Source organism: Coccinella septempunctata, chromosome 1 (assembly GCF_907165205.1).
Source record: "Coccinella septempunctata chromosome 1, icCocSept1.1, whole genome shotgun sequence".
NCBI classification, from domain to species: Eukaryota; Metazoa; Arthropoda; class Insecta; order Coleoptera; family Coccinellidae; genus Coccinella; species Coccinella septempunctata.
In genome coordinates this window covers 39,863,758-39,886,459 of record NC_058189.1, presented here as the reverse complement: position 1 = coordinate 39,886,459, position 22,702 = coordinate 39,863,758, and the positions used below count along the sequence as shown (strand labels likewise).

The 22,702-nt window shown below is 36.3% G+C and overlaps 1 protein-coding gene across 1 annotated transcript in view; it reads right to left on the bottom strand.

Annotated features, from left to right (window-relative positions):
* Positions 1–10,699: 10,699 nt before the first annotated feature.
* Positions 10,700–22,702, bottom strand: part of LOC123316965 (calcium-responsive transactivator-like) — a 68,368-nt gene continuing 56,365 nt past the window's right edge. Inside the window, exons 4-5 of the mRNA XM_044903291.1 lie at positions 18,631–18,723; positions 10,700–10,776 (exon numbers count right to left, since the gene is read on the bottom strand). Coding sequence (XP_044759226.1) covers positions 10,708–10,776; positions 18,631–18,723 — 162 coding nt within the window. The 3' untranslated portion in view covers positions 10,700–10,707. The remainder of the gene's footprint in view (positions 10,777–18,630; positions 18,724–22,702) is intronic.

Sequence of the window (22,702 nt, the reverse complement as noted above, 5' to 3'; positions counted from 1 at the left end):
TCGTCCTGTATCGTCCCGATAATGATTTGCTTTGAAGTGGTTCTCACAAATATCATCCTCAGGCGATGACATCGTTATTGAAGGAACCTCTTCTATGTTCCAAAACGACCGCAAAACCCCCTCAACACCTACTGAATCAGACATTTGAGTGAAAAAAGAAGAAATTGAAACATTGGGAACTTCAACGCTTCCCATTAGCACATATCCAAATATTGTATTTAGAGCGTCAGGCTCATTATTATTGCCAGTGATTTTTCCATTTAAATGAACTTTAGAGAATAAATCAGCGCCGATCAGAACGTCGATGTTACCCGGTTTATTAAAATCATGATCAGCTAATGGAATATTTTCGATATGAGACCATGATTCAATAGAAATCTGACGAGTCGGTAAACTACCACATATTTTGTTAAGAATGATAGCATCAGTGTGAAGAACTGGATGCTCTTTATCTACTGGCTTCATATAAATCACTACTCTACCGTTACTGTAGCACGATTTCATCTGATTCAACCCTTGAATCTCAACAGCAAAATTATCTCTTGTTAAACCCAAGCGATTAACAGCCTTACTTGAAATGAATGAAGTCATACTTCCCGAATCTAGTAGGCAACGGAATTTTTGAAAATTACCCCGAGAATCTAATATGTCTATCCATGCAGTGGATAGAAGCACACATTTCGATTTCGATTGTTCTCGTGTACCCAGAAAGCATGAAGTGCTTGCTGACAAGGTTGATGATGCAGGTTGAGCAGTCGATGTTGAAGGCTGACTGCTGGCATTGTTGACATTAGAAGAATTATCAGGAGTTTCAATTTGAGAAGATTTATCTACATGAAGTAGGGTATGATGAGTCTTTGATGAGCATTTCTTACATTTATATGCGGACGGGCATGAACGAGCATCGTGAGATGAATTCAAGCAATTGAAGCAAAGATGCGACGATCGACAAAAACTGTATTTATCAGCGTGTGACTTTGTTCTGAATAAATTGCATCGATAAATAGTATGGTTTTCTTTACAGAATAAACACTTTATAGGCGAGGAATTGGCATGAAAAGCAGAAGTACGTGTATTATTCGAAAAAGATTTTTCAGGTTTCTTATAAGGATCGCAGTGAGTTTGTTTGTTTGTAGTAAAGCTTGGAGAAAAACTAAGAGTGTCTAAAGTTGAGCAATGACGGTCTAGAAATTTCATCAATTCATCAAATCGTGGTATATCAGATGATCCGTGTTCTATTTCAAATCTGGTTATGATTGGTGTATCTAATCGTTTGAGAAGCATCATGAAAAGCAGAAAATCCCAACTTTCGGTTGGAAACATCATTTGTTTTAAAGCAGCTATGTTCTCTGTATATGTGTCTAATAATTTTCGCAAATTCTTAACATTATCGGAGTTAACCCTTGGTGCGGAGTCCAATTCATTCCAAAGAGCTTGTGCACGTAAACGAGAATTTGAATATCTTTTCACCAGAGTTTCATACGCAATTATATAATTATCAGAGGTTAACGGCAGAGTTCTTACCAGATTCAGTGGAGAACCATCCAAAGAGCTTATCAAATAGTTAAATTTTTCGATTGCACTGAGAGCAAGGTTGTTATGAACAAGTGCATCAAATAAATCTATAAAACCAGGAAATGATTTATATTCTCCATGAAATTTTTTCAATTCAAGCTTCGGCAACTGAATATTCGAGTTAGCTATTTTAGGCGAATACATTGTTGAATTCATTCCAGACTGTACACCGTCACCATTGTCCGTTTCAAATAAGTCAGCGTAAACACTCTTTATGACGAAGAATTCATTTAAAAATCCTTCACGAATCGTTTCTTCTTTATCAAGATCAGCGTCGCTTTCTGTCAGAAGAATAGATAGAATGTTATTATGATTTTTCATGAAATCTTCCCGAATCTGTTCTATTTCTGAGCAGCGCACTTTAAATAAAGTTTTTATACTTTTATCAGTCTTAACACGACTTGCCAATGAATAAATCATGCCAATATCCGATTGCGCCGTTTTTCTTAGAGTCTGATACTTTTTAAGTTTGTCCATCTTGATAGCGAAATCTGTGTTAGGAAAAATGTAAATAAACACCAGAGCAAGTTATGATCGAAGTGGCAACAATAAGCGCCTGAACGTGAAAGATGTCAGATGTTGCGCAGATGCAGAATACAGTCAATCGCAGAATATTCAAACGATACTTTTTTTTGACATAAAATGGAGTTCACAATGTGGAAAATTTCAAGAAATGGATGGTTCAATAAATTTTCAATTTTTGATGCTATATTTGAATAAATTACACCGGCAATGAATGATAATTCATGTACAACGCGAAATTTACTGAAGTTTATGGTTTTCGCACTACAGCAGTGAAGAGTTTTACTTCTTTCCGACAAATTCGTGCTCCAAAAGAGAACAAAAAAAAAATAACCAGAGCCAAATTTGAATACGGCTCGTAAGGACCAAATGTTTGAAATCGATAGAATTGTTGGTGAGAGAATGGACTGTATCAATTCTTGGCGTAAATTTTAGTAGAAAGTCAGATTTCAAAATAAAGATCACTTCGAAATTAATCTTACGGAGAAATCCGGAGCACTCCTATTCTTCTTCTTCTTTTTTTAATGTTCGAAGAAGTTCACATATGGCGAATTAAGTTTATTCACGCAGAATCGTCCGCACTTGTGTTTATGAGAACTACAATTCGAATTTCAAACAGGGTGTATGAGCGAATATTCTGTTATACAAAATAATTGTGCCTCACTATTAGATAATATTTTTATAAATTGGACGACTCTATTCCGGGGAGAGACCCTCGACAGTTTTATGTCAGATCATCGGGTTCAATTGTTGAGTTTTGATTGCGGTACTACTTCTAATGTACAGTCGGGCTCTCAGGGTAGGAGGAGGTTCTTCACTTCTGATAGTATAGATAGATTCAGGTATCTGGTGTCAACAGAGAGTTGGAATTTTTTAAACGACGAACTCAGTATTGCTGATCAGTTCTCTCGCTTCTTCGTTGCCTTCAGTGACATTTTCAATACTTCCTTTCCTTTACAACAGTACAGGAGGAGAAACGCCGTCAGGAATCCTTGGTTAACTAAGGGAATTATTGAGGAAGGTAATTTCCTCTGTGATTTGCATAAATTGAGTAGAGAAGACAACAATGTGAGAGAAATCTATAAACGTTATAAGAAGCAGCATATTGAAAACATTCTTGCAGCGAAGAAAGCATATTTTGATAACTTGATAATGAACGCTGATAATAAGAATCGTGCGGTATGGCGCTACATAAGGACGAATTTGTCTTCTCGAAATGAAAGGATTACACCACATGTAATGTATGACTCAGGATTTCCCAGGTGTGACACATTAGATAAAGCGAATAGTTTTAATAATTTTTTTGTTGATTCAATTGACGAAATGAGGAGATCCTCTAAAAGTTCACATACACGAGCAGATTTTTCCACGAAGATGAACAACATATCTATGTTTCTTGTTCCTGTTACTCCCGATGAGGTTTTCGATGTTCTTGTCTCTGTGTCGACGAAGAGATCTTGTGGTTCGGATGGTTTACCTTGTAGTTTGATTCGTTGTGTTGCTGAATACATTGCTTCGCCGCTTTCCCAGTTGATAAATTTGTCTTTTCAGACTGGCCACTTTCCAGTGGAACTGAAGACAGCTGTTGTTGTGGCTGTTCATAAGAAGGGTAATCGAGCAATTTTTGAAAATTACAGGCCGGTGGCCCTGTTGTCGGTATTCTCGAAAGCTATCGAGAAGCTGTTCCTGGTTAGACTTAACGGGTTCATTGATCGTTGCGGATTGCTGTCTCCGAGACAGTTTGGTTTCCGAAAGGGTAGGAGCACTGAGGATGCCATGATATCCTTTTACGGCGATATTCAGGAGGGTTTTGAGAATGGCATGTGCTGCATGATGCTTTCTTTCGATATGAGCCGTGCTTTCGAAACTGTGAACATAGCTGTGTTATTGTAGAAACTGGATCGTATGGGTTTGCGGGGTGTCGTTAATGAGTGGTTGGTTTCATATCTTACCAACAGGTCGCAGATGGTGAAGCTGACGGAGAACGGTGTGGAGGTGCTGCCTTACTTGAGGGTGCTCTCGTCTGGTGTGTCGCAGGGGGGTACACTTGGTCCTGCCTTGTACATCTTGATGGCGGACGATACTGTTCTATGCCTTGGATCATATGGTAGTGTGATCCAGTATGTGGATGATACTTCTGTCCTCATGAAGGCCAAAAGTGTAGGTGAGCTGGCCCTTAGAGCTAGATGTTGTTATGAAGCTATGAGAGGCTGTTGTCATAATAATGGACTTATCCTGAATGTGAACAAGACATCTATAATAACTTTTTTGCCGAATGGAACAATAATGACGGAAAGTCCCCTGATATGGGTGGAGAGTTCTAGATTACAATTGTCAAGTGAGATCAGATTTCTGGGTGTCATATTTGATCGTCATCTTCGTTGGAGGGAGCATATCGACGCCTTTTGTGGTAAGCTGGCCTCCAGAAACTATGCAATGCGTCTACTTAGAGGTACATGCAGTGTTGATGTCCTGATAACGTACTACCACACAGCTGTTGCTCCGTTACTGGAGTATGGGATTGTTTGCTGGGGCAACAGTACCGATTCGGACAGGGTATTCAGGATGCAAAAGAGGATCATCCGGTCACTTTTTGGTCTCACACGTCTTGCATCATGTCCTGAGTACTTCAGGCATAGTTTTCTCATGGTTCCATCTCTGTTCGTGCTTCACTGTGCCATCTATGTGAGGAAACATCGTGACATTAAAAAGCATGACGGTTCCCGATGTGCTACAAGAGCTTCTGTTGACGGAATCGTAAGGGTTCCCTATACACGACTAACCCAGATTCAGAGAAGTTTCAGCATTTTGGGATGCAGAGTGTACAAACATCTTCCCGCAAGAATAAGGCAAATTCAAAACTCGGTGAAATTCAGGTCTTCTCTGAAGTGTTTCCTGAAGGAACAAACTTTATATTCACTAGATGAATTTTTCACATCCCGTTTTTAGGAGTTTTTCTATTGTTGCTTGTAATGTTTGACATGTCTAAGTTGTATATGTATTATTAATTATGATGTGCTCTATAATTGAAATGAATGTCAATGTTTGTCTCTATAATTTTGTAATTGAATATTGACTGTATATATTATGATGTATGTTGACAATTTCTCACACTCTTTAGTCAGTGGAAAAATATATTTCTATTCTATTCTATTCTATTTCTATTCTATTAAGGAGCGTCTAGGGTGAGAGAAAAAGCCAATCACAGTTTCTCGAAAAAAGGCGAACGTAGTGTGGCATTTATTTTCCTCTATCTCGTTGGGTTGAAAAGTTGTGGTACAGGTATCACAAACCAACCAAGTCGGTTTGTCGGCCCGACCGAGTTGGGCAGTGTGTAGCCGCTATAAACGTCATATAGCACAGCTACATGGCAATTTTGCTTTGTTTCACACCGAATTGATTTCTTTTTATTGTTCTTTATTCAGATCTGTAGTAAACCACCGCAAAGCAGAACCATCTTGGTATTTTGGATTTCTTTTTTGACCTCAATATAATGTAAATCAGAGGCTAATTCATTATTTATAACTCTAGTGAAAAGTAATTTTCCGTTCAAATCTTGGAAAAATCGTTAGTTCTGCTAACCCGTTAAGCTTGCAGAACCCAGAGGGTTATCGAATCTGATAACATCATAATGTTACCTCGTTTATGTTAAACCACTGCGGATCTTTTTGAAAAAAATGGGTTCTACTAGCTTCAGCGTTAACCTGATAATATTATTATTTCAAACTGATTCGAGTCTAACTTATTACCTTATTGAAAAATGTTTAAGCTTAATATTTTATTGTAATCAGATTATAATTATTATGGTTTTAGACTTTCTACTTTTACACTTCTCTCCAGAGGAGCATATACTTATTCCGGGAATGGGCAAGTTTCCTGAAACTCCAAAACCGAATTTGAGATTATTTATGGAAAGCCTTTTCTACTAGTTATTCAACACGTAAAAGACTCGCTTCAAAATTCAGACATTTCAGAAATACACCCTTCGAAACTTCGACTATGTGAAAGCTTGTGACGTAGAATGCCTTTATTCAAATATAGTAATTTTTGTTAATTCGACAACACTGGAACCAACCAAGAAGATATCCACAGATTACAAAAAATTGTTTCTGTACTCTGTGTCTTTACCTTCTTAAAACCGATGACATTTTGTGTCATTGTGTGTTTTTCTTGTCAAATGTGAATAATGTGATCATCAAACTTGATATTTATTACATCTATGGTGATCAGAAAACTTTCATGACCATTACTGACACAAATGGGCGTTGCCGGATTGTAAAAATGACGTAGAATGTTCACAAAAGCACTTCTGAAATCAGAATTTTCGTAATCGAATACAGACAAAATGCAATATGTTAAAATTCGAAAAAAATATATTTCAAGATATTTGAGTTATAAGGATTTTTATGACATATATTTTGAAATTTAGGAAAATACCCCATTGCAGATATCAAAAGAATTAAAGTCATTCAAGGCCCTTCCCTGATATCAAAAACCTAGCTTCGGCTTCTCTCGCCCAATATTTCATAGTGAAACGTTTGTTAAGTGATAATTCGAATAACTTAACGAATAACGAAAGGAAATTACCAGAAATTCCATAAACCCCACTGTGAATAAATGAATCAAATTAAAATAAAAATCAGTAATCAGCTTCAAAAAATTAATAAAACAAAAAGATATATCGGTTGAAATTTAATCTGGGAGGACTCCGCATCTGCTGCAATTCTTCAGGGCTTTTTAACTCCCAGTTTCTGAAACAAAATTAATAAAAAAATTCCATATCATTATGAATCCAGTATTCTTTGCGTAACAAAATTCTGTTGTACACCCCACTAGTAATATTCAAACTATGAACTTTCACGGTCCATTATCTCGGTTTTGGAACAACGGAATCCTCCAGGAGTGTACGAACATTTTCCAATAGCGGAAGATATTTCCGTCACGTTAGAACATGTTTGCATAATACGCAACCCGGGCTACATTTATGATTGCACTGAAGCATTGTGAAGGGTAAAATACGCGCTCCAGGATCTCCAGTTTTAGTAGACCCCAGGGAATCGAACCTTTATTTGCACTCTCCGTTACACTACCTCCCATGAGCATAGAATTATTAGATTTAAACTTTAAATCCAGTCACAGAGAACTACCGTTTCTGTATTATTGGGGCGGCACTGAGATAAACCAGAAACTGCATTTGTTACTTGCCTGCGGATTTCCTTCTAGTATAGCTACAATATTTTTCATAATAAAACCTGAAATAAAATTTCCTGGTAAAGCCGAGTGCCGCTAAAATCCACTTGCTATGGGGGTTTGATGCTTCAAGGAAAAGGAAAAGCGTATATTTTCAATTTCATTTTAAGACTCTCGAGGTCGCGATAAGATCTCTGCCTACTATGGAAAAGAACACTTCAGTGTTTTATACGACCTCAAGTAATAGAGTCGATGTGAGGTCCGAAATGGATATTCAAATCATTCAAATAAAAGTCAGAATGGAGAAATTTAGGCATTTCACTAGAACTCATTAGATCTTATTTAACGAGCAGAACTCAAAGAATAATCAATGAATAATAATCGAATGTTATTAACTGAAACATAAGTGAATGTGTCGATGACCCTGACCATCTGGAGCATTTAAAGGGTTGTTCGAGTGCACCATATATGAGAACATTTTTCGTGATTAATGCGATATCTACCATTCTATTGTAACAGAAATATGAATGCAGCTATGGAGGACATTATGAAGTTTTTCGTTTTCGGATGATGAGGTTTTTTATTTTTAGATAATATAAACCATGTGCACATCGAATTGATATTATAATAAACTCCCCAAAAAAATCGTAAAATAGTGTTTGGAGCTTACAGTAAATTAAGCATTTCTGATAAAATATATGTTGAAACACATGATCATTTTTTCAACTTAGGGCTAATATTCTCTAGAAGGAAGACACAGACCTGATAATCAGCATGCCAAAGAAACAAAGAGTTTTCCTAGCACCTTAAGGTAGACATAAAACTCACATTCTTGAAGCAGATAATATCTATGGCAAGAAATCAGTAACATCGTCAGAAATGAAAACTGAAAGACGGATCTGGATAAAGCCAACAGGCTGTTCTCTGAAATATACAGTGTGGTCCAACGAAAACTTTACACCTCGATTATCCGGCTTGCTTTGCCATAATTCAGATTGCAAATGATCTAGGGTTTTATTAGTACCTATTTTAGTAATTATATTCAAATATTCCTCAACTTTTCAAAGATTTTTACAGCTGTTTTTTCGGTGAAAAGCTATATTTTCACCAGTTCTTTCTTTCTAATAAAAAAGGCCTCATCTTCAAATACACCCTGTATATTTTTATCTAGACCGCATCGACAAACAAAGTGAGCAAAAAAAGAGTTTTTTTACCACAAGAATCTAATGTTGAAATAGTGTGGTTCAACTAAATCTTAATACCTCGATTTTCCGGATTTAAAAACAAAATGTGAAAAATCGCTCGAACCCGTCAATTTTTGATTTGATATCAAGGGATTGTGCTCACCCCCATTAGAGGTTCAAAGTTGAAGGGATAAAAAGAGCAGAAGAGTTTTTCCCCCTCGAATCCGAAATTGACGGGTCCAAGCGATTTTCCTAATTTTCATTTTAAAGTCCAAAAATTGAGTCCAAAAATTCTCGTTGGACCCTCCTATATATACTTACTGACAAAGAAACTACAGCACCCAGAAGGAGCAGTTTAAATTTAAAATTTTTTTTGGTCAAACACAGATAGAACAGCAAGAAGTTAATGATCAAAATTTGGAGAAAAAAATCGTGAAGGTTTTTTCATATAAACATTTTTTGTTACTTATATATTGTAGTCGTTTTTTGCAAATTTTTTAAAATTTTCAACAAACCAGCTGTTCGAGGAGAACTAAAGTCGATGTTTAAATGTTAAAATGCCCAGACCACGTCTACGCGGAATTTATGGCTAACTAAGTGAATTTGAAAGAGGTCGAATTATTGGTCTACGGAAGGCGGGGTTGCCATTTCGAGAAATTGCTAACAGTACGAACAGAAACTCAACCACTTTAATGAGATATTATCAAGCGTGGTTTGATAATGCCCAAAATCGAAGAAGAGTAGGCACCGGACGTCGAAGGGGACAAATGAAGTTCAAGATCGGCATCTAAGACTTATGGCCATTAGAGACCGATTTGCGATAACTCGATCTTTGACTGATGAATGGTTAGGAGAACAAGGCCATCCTGTATCTGTTCGAACGATTTACCGCCGTATAAAGGTTTTTTGGACTGCAGCATTATCGACCCCATCTTGTGTTACCTCTTACGGTTGAGCATCGCGGGCAACGATTACAGTGGTGCAGAGAACGACAACATTCGAATGTGGAATGGCATCTGGTCGTCTTTTCTGATGAATCTCCAAGAAGGGTTAGACGACGTCGAGGAGAAAGAGGTGAACCTTATTTTGATATTGAGCGTAATGTACACCGGACAGTAGGCGTTATGGTATGGGGTGCTTTTGTACATAGAAGTAGGTCACCTTTAGTCTTTATTCGAGATAACATGACAGCGCTACATTACCTTCAAAAAATAATGGAGCCATATGTTCTCCCTTACTTCAACCGGCTCGAGAATCCAATATTTCAGCAAGGTAATGCTCGACCTCATGTTGCCAGAGTTAGTTTAAACTTTTTTGAAGCGACCCCTATGAATCTTTTGCCATGGCCACCTAGATCCCCCGATCTTTCGCCCATAGAGCATGTTTTGGGACATCATGGGTAGAAGGTTTGGAAATTTACCCCAGCCCCCCACGGACTTTGGCGGCTGTGAGTCATGAAGTACTGGTAGCTTGGGATAATATCCCTCAAGAAGAAATAGACCATCTTCTTGCATCAATGCCAAGACGTGCTGGGGAGAGTATAGATAATCGCGGTGGACAAACAAATTATAAGCAAATGTTATAAAAAAATTGTGAACCCTTCTTTTTTTTTTCTCCAAATTTTAATCATTTACTTCTTGCTATACTAATTATGTTTTACCAAAAAAAAAATTAAAATTTTAAAAGCTGCTTCTGGGTGTTGCAGTTTCTTTGTCAGTTATTATATCAAATTCAAAGTCACTTTAAGCAAAGCTTCGTTTAGTGTCATTTTTACGTCCAGTTTCATAATCGAATTGAACGTCACTTTAAGCTTAAAGCTTCCTTCACTGTCATTTTTATCTGGTTTAAAAGAAGCTTTAAAATTAAAGCGACTTTAGGTTTGATTATGAAACCGATAGTTAGTAGGGTTAAAGGAATCTTTAAAATTAAAGGGACTTTAGGTTTGATTATGAAACCTTTAGTTGGCTTAAGGGCAGCTTCAAAATTAAATCGACTTTAGGTTCGATTATAAAACAACAGCAAATTTACAATAGCAATATTAACCTGGTCAGCAAACAATAATGCATATTTCTGCGACGCTACTTTGTAGATACTGGAAAAATATTTATGTAAAATTAATAAATAATGCCAACTTTAGATTTATAACTAATTTATTATCAAACTCGATAACATGAATGTATAAAAGTTTCAAAAATAACAGAAACCTAATAATAGCTGAGATCTTAAATTTATCAAACTACTGATACTGGTAGGAAGCATTGTCTTTCTCCGCAGGTCTTGTTGGTCCTTTTCTTAAAGGTATAGCCTGAAAAATCACCGAACACATTATTATCTTGGGTGAATATTGAAATGAAAGTAAAGAATATGAATGACTGTTGCGAGGAAACCGAGAGCAGTATTTCAACTGATATCAATAATTTGAAAAAATCATTATTTTCATTTTCATAAAACAATCTCAAATGAGTATGAAAATGAGGAGATCCTTCCAAGTTCCGTCAGGATATTGTGTGCCCTTATTTGAATTGATTATCGGAGTGGTCTCCGTTCAGCTACTCAAATTTTCTCTTCCAATCTTCCAAAAAATGCAGATTTTACCAAGTACAAATCCAGAACCTTGCTCCAGAATAACCTTTTGCTGATTCTTGGGAAATTTGAGCGACATCTGGTAGATAGTGCCGGATTTGCATTTTTTTTTAGAATTGGGTTCTGATTTTTTAGTGTTATTATCCTCCCGAAATTTCTCACAAGACATTACATTGTATTATAACTATACGTAATATAAATAGATATCGAGTTTCAATTCGATGATATCGATATTCCTCAAAATATTTTCAGATATCTGAAATGTTTCCTGAATCTATATGTCATAAACTTTCTGAAATCACTGAATTTTTTCTTTGAGTATGTTGAACTAGTTATCATGGAGTGAAAATTTTTCAATAAGCATTCTGTTTCAGTCGAGTCCCGGAAATTGTAATGAAGGTGAAATTAAAAAGCAGTCATTTTGTTTGAGCGAGTTTATTAAAACTCGCTGCTTCGAGCTGTCTTTTTTCAACCCTTGTGTGTACGTAGAAAAAAGGCTTCAGAAACAAACAAGACCATTTCAATTAAAGTCACCTCTTCGTCTTCATCAACTGAATGTCCTAACAGCAACTCATTACATAATGAAGCTTTCGAGCGGAGTATGAATTTCTAATGTGCACTTTCCAACCTAATTCAGTTTGAGTGATTTTGGTTTTAAACATTCATCCTGGAAAATTGAATCAATACGAATTTCACTGCACGACAATATCCTCGAAAAATTTTCACATGATAGTACCTATTCAAAATTATAATCTCGAATTCCAATTGAATCTCGTCACCTTGTCAACTCTAAAATATGTATTTTACAAAACCTTTTAAATATTCACTTGAGAATACAGCTTAGGTATATTGAAAAATGAAAAATATCTGTGAAATCCGAAAATTCGGATGAATGCAACTCTGTTGAAGACCCACCAAATTAATATTTTCTACGTTGTCATAGATATGTAGAGATATATAGATTCACGTACTTATTTCTAATACCTCGATTACACTCAGCCGCAAAGAGCAGGGAAGTGAGCAGGGAAGTGGGCAGCATGAGAATGTAATCACTACACTTCTCCTGCTCCTGCCGCTGCCACTCGCGCTGCCCTACGCTCCCTAAATTGGCGGTTTTTCGTACGGAAGTCAAAGGACCGGCAGTGCGAGCGGCAGTACGTGTTTACATTCAACCGGGTTGCTGCTCTCAACGTAAGCGGCGAAGGGTTTCGAAAATAATCAATATAATATATCAAATCAATATTATTGGGAAAAATGTCCACGACAGAGTGGAACAATGAAAAAATCATTATGCTATTAGAACTCATAGAAGGTAAAAGGGTGATATGGGATAAAAGCGACAAAGCCCATAAAATCAAACATAAGGTTCACGACGCCTGGAAAAGGATCAGTCGGAATATGGGTGATATTCCAATTGAGGAATTGAAGGCGAAAAAAAAATCACTTATGGCCACATTCCGACCACACATTTTGCACCCTACATGTTTTCAATGTTCTCACGTATTTCTGTATATTAACGAGACAAAGCGTCATTGCCGAAACTTGGCCGCGAGTCCGCGAGAGGAATGATGGAGCAGAGTGTAAATACTCACTGCCTTCGATACTGCCGCAGAAGTATTTCGGGAAATATTTCCGGCAGCGCGAGTGGCAGTGGCAGTGGCTGAGTGTAATTGAGGTATAAGGGTCTATCAAAGTTCAGTGAATTTTATGTCAATACAAAGATTTCTTGTCACTACAAAAAATTTCTTGTCAAACCGTGAATACGCTTAAACACGTTTATTTGTGAAAAAAAAAAAACATATTCTAACATAAAATACCTATTTCTATTTATTGCAAGCAATTTTTGCTACAAAGATGTGAATTGAAAATGAATAATGACAATTTTGCTGAAACTCCAATTGGAATGTAGATTTGCAATTTTTACCTGCAGGCATATACTTTTTTATTTTTATGAAAACATGGTATAATTTTGGCTTATTCATTACTTTCGCCATTGATACTTGTATCCACCCGAATTTCGAAAGAATAACTGAATTTCTTTCTGTCAGTATTGCCACGGGCACCTTCCACACTATATTGCATTGGTGAATGCTGCTGCTTATTCCTTTTACTGCCGCTTTCGTAGCTACGGTTTCAGTTTCAGATTTATCACTTCACTCGCATTAGTCGAAGTAACTCCAATTTCGCTGATCATGTTATATTTTTACTAAAACTCTCTATTGCTTCTTAGTAAAAATATTCTTTGTCAGAATCGGAGCCAAATGGCAGCAGTCAACTAATTACTAAAGAGTCAATGTTACTTATTGTAAAACATTATCACATGACAATAATGAGTAGGTATAGAAATAAGTTGCATTTCAGCTCAAAGCCGATTGAAAGAGTGATGACGTAGAGTAGTAGAAGGTATCAAAGTCAAGTTCACTTGACAGAATTAGGTCCGTTAGCAGTGGCGTATAGATAGATAATAATAATAGGTAAAGTTGAAAAGAAAATAATTGGAAATACCAAAGGAAGAGTCTAGTATATTCGATTTCCTATTGAGCCTTCTTTTTATATTTTCTCGGTAATAATAACCTCACTTAACTAAATGGAGTAAAGAGTTCGTAAGAAAACAAATAAATATCGGGGAACCATCAGATTGTCAGGTTAGTAAGAAACGCAAAAAAAAAGTTCGCCGGGGAATCACCATGCACGGTGTCACTAGTTAATCAAGAAATTTCAAAATTCTGAGTCAAGACAACATTTGATATGTCAAGAAAACGTCAAGCCAAGATTGTTTTGAATTTCTTGACTTTTTTTCAGACAATAATTCTTATCTTGTCGACCCCTAATGAAAATGAAAAGTTGAATGGGTTATGTTCAAATGTGGTAACTGTATTCAGTTTTTGCAAGAGTAGCTCATTTATTATATTATGAAAAGTTCAACAAATGGAAAAAATATTTTTTTTAAATACTAGCTTTTTCTAAGGTTTCCAAGCCTTATATTCAATGCTGATTCAATGAATGCATAGAAAACACAACCTGACAACGTCAGATTTTCAATGGTGGTATAGCTCACTATGTAAACTTATAATGGCTACACATTTTTATCTAGATCGAATCGGAAAAAATGGTAAAAGTGTTTTTTTTGACATCAAGAAGCTACTGTTAATATATACAGGGTGATTCAGAACTCGAGGCAAAAAATTGAGGAATGTATACAGGCTGCTATTTTTGTTAAAAAAATTAAAGTAAAATTTTTGGATCTTGCCTTGTTTTCGAGATATAAGTGTTCAAAATATTAATTTTGAACACCATTGAACCATTTTTTCCGATTCGATCTAGATAAAAATGTATAGCCATTATAAGTTTACATAGTGAGCTATACCACCATTGAAAATCTGACGTTGTCAGGTTGAAGTTTTCTATGCATTCATTGAATCAGCATTGAATATAAGGCTTGGAAACCTTAGAAAAAGCTAGTATTTAAAAAAAATATTTTTTCCATTTGTTGGGCTTTTCATAATATAATAAATGAGCTACTCTTGCAAAACCTGAATACAGTTACCACATTTGAACATAACCCATTCAACTTTTCATTTTCATTAGGGGTCGACAAGACAAGAATTATTGTCTGAAAAAAAGTCAAGAAAGTCAAAATAATCTTGGCTTGACGTTTTCTGGACATATCAAATGTTGTCTTGACTCAAAATTTTGTCTGTATTTTTATTAAATCGAATTTTCAAAAATGCCACCATTAGCATCGATACATGCTTGGCAACGCAGAATAAGGGAATTGTACACTAATTGCATGTTTCGCCTATTCTGAGTGGATTCGACTTCATTAATAATTTGTCCAATTTATTGTTCTTTATCATTAATTTTCACTGCGTAAAACTTGTGTTTCAAATATCCCCATACAAAATAATCCAAAGGATTCAAATCAGGTGATCTCGCTGGCCATAGCACCTGACCACGCCGACCAATCCATTTACCATTGAAATTTTGGTTTAACCAGACGACACATTTCGTCCAACCTGCGGTGGTGCTCCGTCGTGCCGATACCACATACGATTGTATAGCAAATCCTCAGGAAAATCTGCAAATTATCGAGATTGATTTCCAACAACTGCAAGTACGCATCGGCATTCAAATGATCAGGCAGGACTTGGATTGGTAGTAATTTTTCGTTAAAAACTCCGCCCCATACATTAATGGAGAATCTTTGTTGAAAACCCCTTCTTTTAAAAGCGTGAGGATTTTCTAAAGACAATACATGTTCATTATGAGAGTTATTTATGCCATCTCGAGTAAAACTAGCTTTGTCCGTCCAAAGCGTCTCCATTGAGAAATTTTCATTTTGTTCATGTTGCTGAAGAAGCCATTGACAAAAGGCGAGTCTGTGAATGTGATCTCCTGGGTGCAAATTATGTACTTTTTGTTTATAAAATGGATGTGAAACTTCGGTTTCCAAGGTTCTCCAAGCAAAACTCAATGACACATCATAGGCCGGAAAGCAATGCGTCTAGTAGGGGAGACTAGGGAGCATTTTGATACATGGGGAGGCTTGATACAGGCTTATATCCGCGATCTGTAGCCGTTTTCAAAAGTTTTATACTAGTGAACACTATTCTTTGGCAGAGGGCATTGCGTGACGTTAATCTGTAAGGCTTACAGTAGTTTGTTTGTGAAATATTCAACGAAGAGTGTTTCGAGGTGAGAAATTGTAAGTTTTTACTCAAGTTACCTAAGGGTTTTATGATCATGCATTAATTCTTCGGCATAAACAAACATTTCACTGGGAAATATGCATAAAACTACTCAATTTACAGTTTTATTCGCCTTTCAAAATATATGAGTATAAGATGAAAACATAAATCCCTCTAAAAATTGCTTTCGGGGAGGTTTGAGACATTTGTCGTGGGGAGGCCTGATACATGAATCATCTTCAAAAAAATATTCCGTAGCTAGTTGGATAGGCCTACATGAAGGCGTTTTCACCATCCAACATATCAAAGGGATTTTTAACAACTGGAATTTATCCGTACAATCCCCATGTATTTAACGAGGTCGACTTTTCTTGTGCGGAAGTGACTAACTGACCATTTCATGATTTTTCTACACCTATGGGACCAAAGCAAGCCAGTATCATTGCTGAACTACCTACTGAGCTTAATAATCCTCTCGATTACTCTCCCAGTACATCGTATCAATCCTCCCATATGTGGGGAGGCTTGAGACAGTTTGCATGTTTTTGTGTTCAACGTTCTGTATAGAATAAGATGGTTATGTTTTGAGACTTCTATATTTATTTTGTTGAACGATTAATTGAAGAATCATATAATAAAAAAAAAGTCCTGTTTCTTCATATAAATCAGTTTCCAGAATAAAAATTCCAAAAAACGTATCAACCCTCCCCAGTCTCCCCTACTAATTTCCGGATTATCGAATACACAATCTATCACTTCTTCTTCTCTCATAGCATCATAGTAATTATTTCGGGTAGCACCATCAGCACCAGTACGAGAAATGCCAATTCCAAACTGTCGCAGCTTTTGATAAGCGTCAGAAAACACCCGGCGAGATGGTTGTCGTCTATTAGGAAATCTCATGTTGTACTCCCGACAAGCTTTCAATGCGTTGCATGTTTAAGATAAGGACTGAACCAGCGAAGCAACTTTTAAATTGGCAAACAATAAGTGTTGACATGCATCTCATTTATTTTAAGGCGCACTATAATTTATGAAATTTGTATACAGAAACATTAATGTCCAAAAACTCGGAAACGAAGCCTCATTGGCGAAAAATTTCCTTTACGTTTAATCAGCACCATCAGTCTCTATATGTCCCTTAATTTTTCACGTCGAGTTTTGAATCACCCTGTAGTACAAGTCAAAGGCACAGCCTGTATCATATCCAGACAATATGTATAATGACCAGCTAATTTGGTCGAAGTGATTTATTAGGCTTTACTGCTTAGGTCATCCAGTCATTGTTGCTGATACAGTGTAAATCTTTGTTAGTCTTATTCAAAAATTTCACGGAGAATTTTTCACGATATTTTCATAGAATTTATTTTCAGTGTTTCATCCAACATGCTGAAAAAATTCAGTGTTACTATTTCTTTGATGTTTTTACTAACTTCGTTTTATCAAATGGCATGATCGATAAATTTTCACATTTTTCATTTTCCATCCAATTCCAGTATGAATTTAATGATACGACTCCATTGATATTCCGAAACTTTCCAGAGTTATTTGAGCTTATTCTATATGGTCAGAAAAAGGGTCATAGCTACTTGCTACTAATGTTGAAAGAATAAAATGCCTAGGAACTGGTTATTATAAAACTTATGTTATGTTTTATATTTGAAAGGAGGACTTATATGTTTTCTATCGAAATAGGATACACAAGGTGTGCTTACCTTATGGAGCTCAAACACGGACCGTTACAGAACAATCACAAATTGAGAATAACACGCATAGTATTATTTCTTTGAGTAAAATTTATATAAGAATACATAAAAAAAAAGAACAGAAGTAACTGATATAACACTACGAGGGACACACATAGAATGATGTTTTGCTGGACATGTATCAATGACATAGACATATAGACATGGACTGTGCCTTTCCTTTCTATCTATGCATGAAATACGATAAAAAAAAGTGACAGAGAGAAACTGAACATCGGGCATACAGTTGTTTTCTTCTAGAATTTTGATTGTTCCACACTCACCTCTGTGTGAACAAAAAAAAAACAGGTAAATGCCGACGATCATTTCTCTTTTTCTATAAAAAAGCCAATTTCATGCTGACATTGCTCAGTCTATGTCTTTATGTCTATGATCAAGGATCAATGATAATAGATGGAATGCGGGGATCATACAATGGAGGCCATGGACAGAAAGAAGATCAAAAGAAAGGCCTAATACTAGAGATGGTATAAAGACATTAAACGGATTGCAGAATTCAATTCTATTAGAACAGCACAAGACAGAAAGAACTGAAAGAACAAGAGAGAGTTAAGAGAAGCCTTCAGCAATGGATTCAAGAAGACTAGAAGAGAGAAAGAGAAATAGAGATAGGAAGAAGGACACAGGATGTGCGAAAATATATTTTCTTAAAAATTATCAGCTTTCATAGCTGGTTAACAAAAGGTTGAAGCATTCTCACACGGAGAATCTTGATCGGAAAAGGCTCTTCGTTTCTTGTCCAAGAAGTTTACGTTCTCATCGCTTCGCCTAAGTAAGCGAGTCTCCATTATATTCAACGTAAAGTCCTTGGGCTGCAAAACGACGCACCTCTTCCGATCAAGACGCTTTGCCCAAAGTACGACCTCCTAGGACAGTAGGTCCAGCCCGCCGACCAGTCCCTGGAGCATTTTACCACTGCAGCGTCGCTAAGCAACTCAATAGCTAGAATAACAGTCTCATTGAAATACATGGAGTAGATGAAAGGCGTCGAACGCAGCCTTCCTAGGAAACCGCTGGAGTCAACCTTTAAGTCTCGTACAGTAGATGATAAATGACAGATCGCCTACTTGTCGGTTTATTTTTTTCAAATAATTTTCATTATTTTCCACAATTCTTTCTCACCTGCAGATACTGTTGGTCAGGTCTATGTCTCTCGAAATTAGGTGGCTCCCTTTTTGGTATTTTCACAACAATATCAGTTGGTTGTCTGTGAACCTGCAAATAAAAAAAATGTTTATTTTCGAGCCAATCAAGTAAATTATAATGATTAGAAACGATAATAACTATGTGAGGTTTCAATGGAATTGATTTTTTCAAGTACCTACGCAAGACATGTCTTTCAGGTAGTGAATGTCGTTGGTATAGATTTCTGAGGCTTTCTAAGTTCATTTACGCTTAGTTGCATAAAAATCTGTTGAAATTTACTTATTACTACATCAATATTAGCCTTCATATTATCTCCCTCTATTCTAAAAAATCCAAATTGATTGTTAAGAAAAATTCCACATATTATCTCTCACAGATAATGTTGGAATTTCGTCAATCGCACGACTTCACAAGTTCACTTCTTAATTGTTTTTTCATCGTCAACAATATGGGATTTTTATACGGAGAAGTTGACTGAATTAGTTCTTATGGACTAGAGGGCATCGACGTGAGGAAAGAAGCTATATATCTTCCCAAGTTGCAGTTGTGATGTTGAAGTATGGACATACTGATATTGTCACAATAATCAAGAAATGCGATGAATGGTCCAAATGCTATCAACTTCGCACACATATTACATTTCGAAGCACTATTCAAACGACGTAACGGAAAAAACTTTGTTCAAAGCTCTCGATGTCACTCAATTATTGGTCTTTTCTGAAATGTTTTTTTTCATCAGTACGTGAGTAGAATAATAATACTTAAATTTTCAATGTTCACCATAAAATTGCACTTCTTCACTAAGATATGAATGCAAAGACACAAATCAATTCAGACGCAGAGAACCGGTCAATATGAATATCGACAGTTATTAAGATCTGAATCGGATGGGTCAAATGCCATCACTCAGGATCAGGATGCTCAGTTGAACGGTCCAGTGATTCTGCGGTTTTGAGTTTCTGCTCACTGTTTCATCGGAGACCATGGTCTCCTCAAAACTACCTTGAAGCTCTCGTCGATCTGACCAAATCCTCAACTCTAATTCATCTCGTATCTCTGAGCGATAGTGCTTCAAATGATTTCGCGTTTCTCATCTTTTCAACTATTCTTGTCGTTAATGTCTTTACTCTCGTTTCAGCGGCATATTATTTGAGCACTGTTTTACCAGCTTTATAGCATGCTCGATCATGGCTTTGTTGTCCTAAACAATGTCCATCAGACAACAAGCAATCTTTCCTTCTTCTTAGCTTGTATTCGAGCTTCTCTAGGATTCTCATCTTCGAATGGGGATTCGACAGGGTGTACCAATACTGTATTTTTATTCGAAGTTATAGAGTGTTACATTTGAAAGGAATCAAACAAACTTTGCTCATCCCTCTTAAACTATTCATCTCGTTAAGGTGCCTACAGATTACTATGACGTGATGTGGGACCAGGTCATAATGCGCAAGATTAAAATATCTTACATAGGGTTTTGTGCGGAAGCGTTCGAATTGTTCGAACGTTCCCACGTTACGTCAGAACAATTTTAACGCTCTCTCGCAAAATCGTATGTTGGATTTTTGAATCATGCGCATCATGACGTGTTCCCACGTCACGTCAGAGTAATCTATAGGCACTTTTAGTGTCATATTTGTCAGAATGTGTAGATGCTATAGAATCAAGGTAATTATGTAAAATCAACTTTTTTAGCTTCTACCAGTGGATTACGACGAGGGCAAATGTTACACGTGATTTTTGACAGCAGCAGAGCTTTTGTTAGGTGAAGCTTCCTCAAAAATTATTTAGTAAAAGGCTAATGTTGCCTGCGATTTCAAGGTGCTCCCTATTAGATCTGTCTTCACGTCTTCATAGAGTTATTTAATATTCAAAAATAAAAATATCAGTGGAATTAGAAAAATTGGGTAGGTACTTTGGCTGAATGAGACTCTGTTTGAAAGATCCATAACCTTAAAACATAACACATTACAGATGTATAGTTTCATAGATTTCGCCTGTTTTTCTGGAAGCTTTTTTGCTGTCATTATGGTGTTCTTATGTATGAATTTAGCATTCTTTGAATATTCAAAGAAAATATTATTTATTTCTGTATTTGAAAATGAAAGGTTGAATGGATTATTTTTCAATTTGGTTAATTTTGTATGAAATGATATGAACAACGATAATAAATGTTAACTTATTTGAGATGAATATCAGAGCCAATATGGGTGATTGCAAGCTAAATTTGTTATTATGAATTAGAAATCAAGAGAAGAATCTTCAATCTTCATCTTATGGTAACTCATTTATTGTACAATATTAGAAATACTACTTCGTACACCAAAATGGAATGGAAAACTTGAGTTTATTCGGAATTCTATTCTTTTATCCTAGCTTCTCTTCAATGTTATAATGATATAATATTCAATGCTTTGAAAAGCAATGGTTCATTACAGTTCGAGTCTATCTGATTAATTGCATCAAGTCACTAGAAAATTTTTTGTGGTGTGCCATTTTAGGTGAAAACAGTGAAGAAAAATGAGACACTTTAGTGAAAGTGCTTATGTTAACAAAGTGCTTATCTATAACGTCTTTTTCCTCCGGGTACTCGAACGCCAGCTATTCTTTGAAGGAAAAATAGCCAACCTACCTTGGTAGCTTCGAGTCGAAGATAAGGTTGCGCGGTATCTGGGATGTTAGCCACGACCAATGAAAGTCAAAATCGAAGAAAACAAATTTCATTTGTCGACAGAGAAGGCACTATTACAAAATCCGTCAAGTGAAAAGCGCAATATAATGGGTTGAACGGAAAATTTACACACTTGAAAAGGTTTTCCTCGGAATCAGACATATGTAACAATGTAAAGCGGTGAATTTACGGAGTGAAGCGGACGGAATAAAGAGGGGAATCCGATCTCAAACGCGATACGATATTTACGAATCGAAACTCAGCAAGTTTGGGATTTGATTAAGACGGCACAGACCTACGACGGTTCACCACTAGGTGCTTTTTGCGCCCCCAGGGTATCCACACCAGCAGAGTATCGAACTAACAGTAGAGGTGTACACTGGCACGTTAGGAAAAATGAGGGAAGGACAGCTCAAAGTGCGTTCTGCACCTCCCGGGTATCCACACCAGAAGGGTATCGTACTAACAATAGGGGTGGAACTCAAAATGTGGCACAGTACTGGTTAGAGGAGAGGCTGAAGTTCCAAAATAACAATACCAAGTGTTGTCTTACCTTTGGTCAAAAGACGGTTAAGGTTTTGGGACGTGCACTAGCACCGAAAAGAAAGTTACTTCGGCGAAGAAAAAAAAATTGAGAAAGAAAAAGAAAACTGCCAAGAAAAAAACAAAATTACCAGTCTGATAACAAAAAGGACGGCTCCACTGAGCGTCTTTATCGTAACGCCTATCAACAAAATCTCGAATTTGCGGAATCTGCTTTTATACCCACCGGGGGGGTGTGGAAACTAGATGTGCCCCGGATGTCGAAAATCGGTAATATTTGCGCCGATAAAGACGTCTTAATTTCTGCTTATCGGTACTGGCGAAGAAAAAATCTGTTATCTCCCAATCCTGAATTGGAAACTGAAAATATAAAATTATACAAAACGAAACAAAAAGTTTTTTTCTAAAATGGGAGTGCATTTTTTTGGCAAAACATATTCATGACATGCTTTTATTTCTACCCTATTTCAATCGATTTTCACGAAGTGTGACATTTTTGGTAATTTGTAACAAGAAAAAGATTGTGATGACAATAACGAATGAATTTGTGAATAATTTTAATGAATCTTGTTGGTGAGTTTTTGAACTATTATTCTATAAGGTTGATTAAATCATCACAAGATAAATAATTGTTGCTCGTTGATTTGTGATTTCCGATTATTCAGATCACAAATGATCTTGGGTCTTATTATTAGTATTCATGTTTCTTCAACTTCAACCCTGTATTTTTTTATCTAGACCGAACAGGGAAAAATAGTAACAAAAAAAGTATTTCTTTTGAGCTCAAATATCTAATGTTGAAATATATGGTCAGGATGTATAAAATTCGTTGTCTAC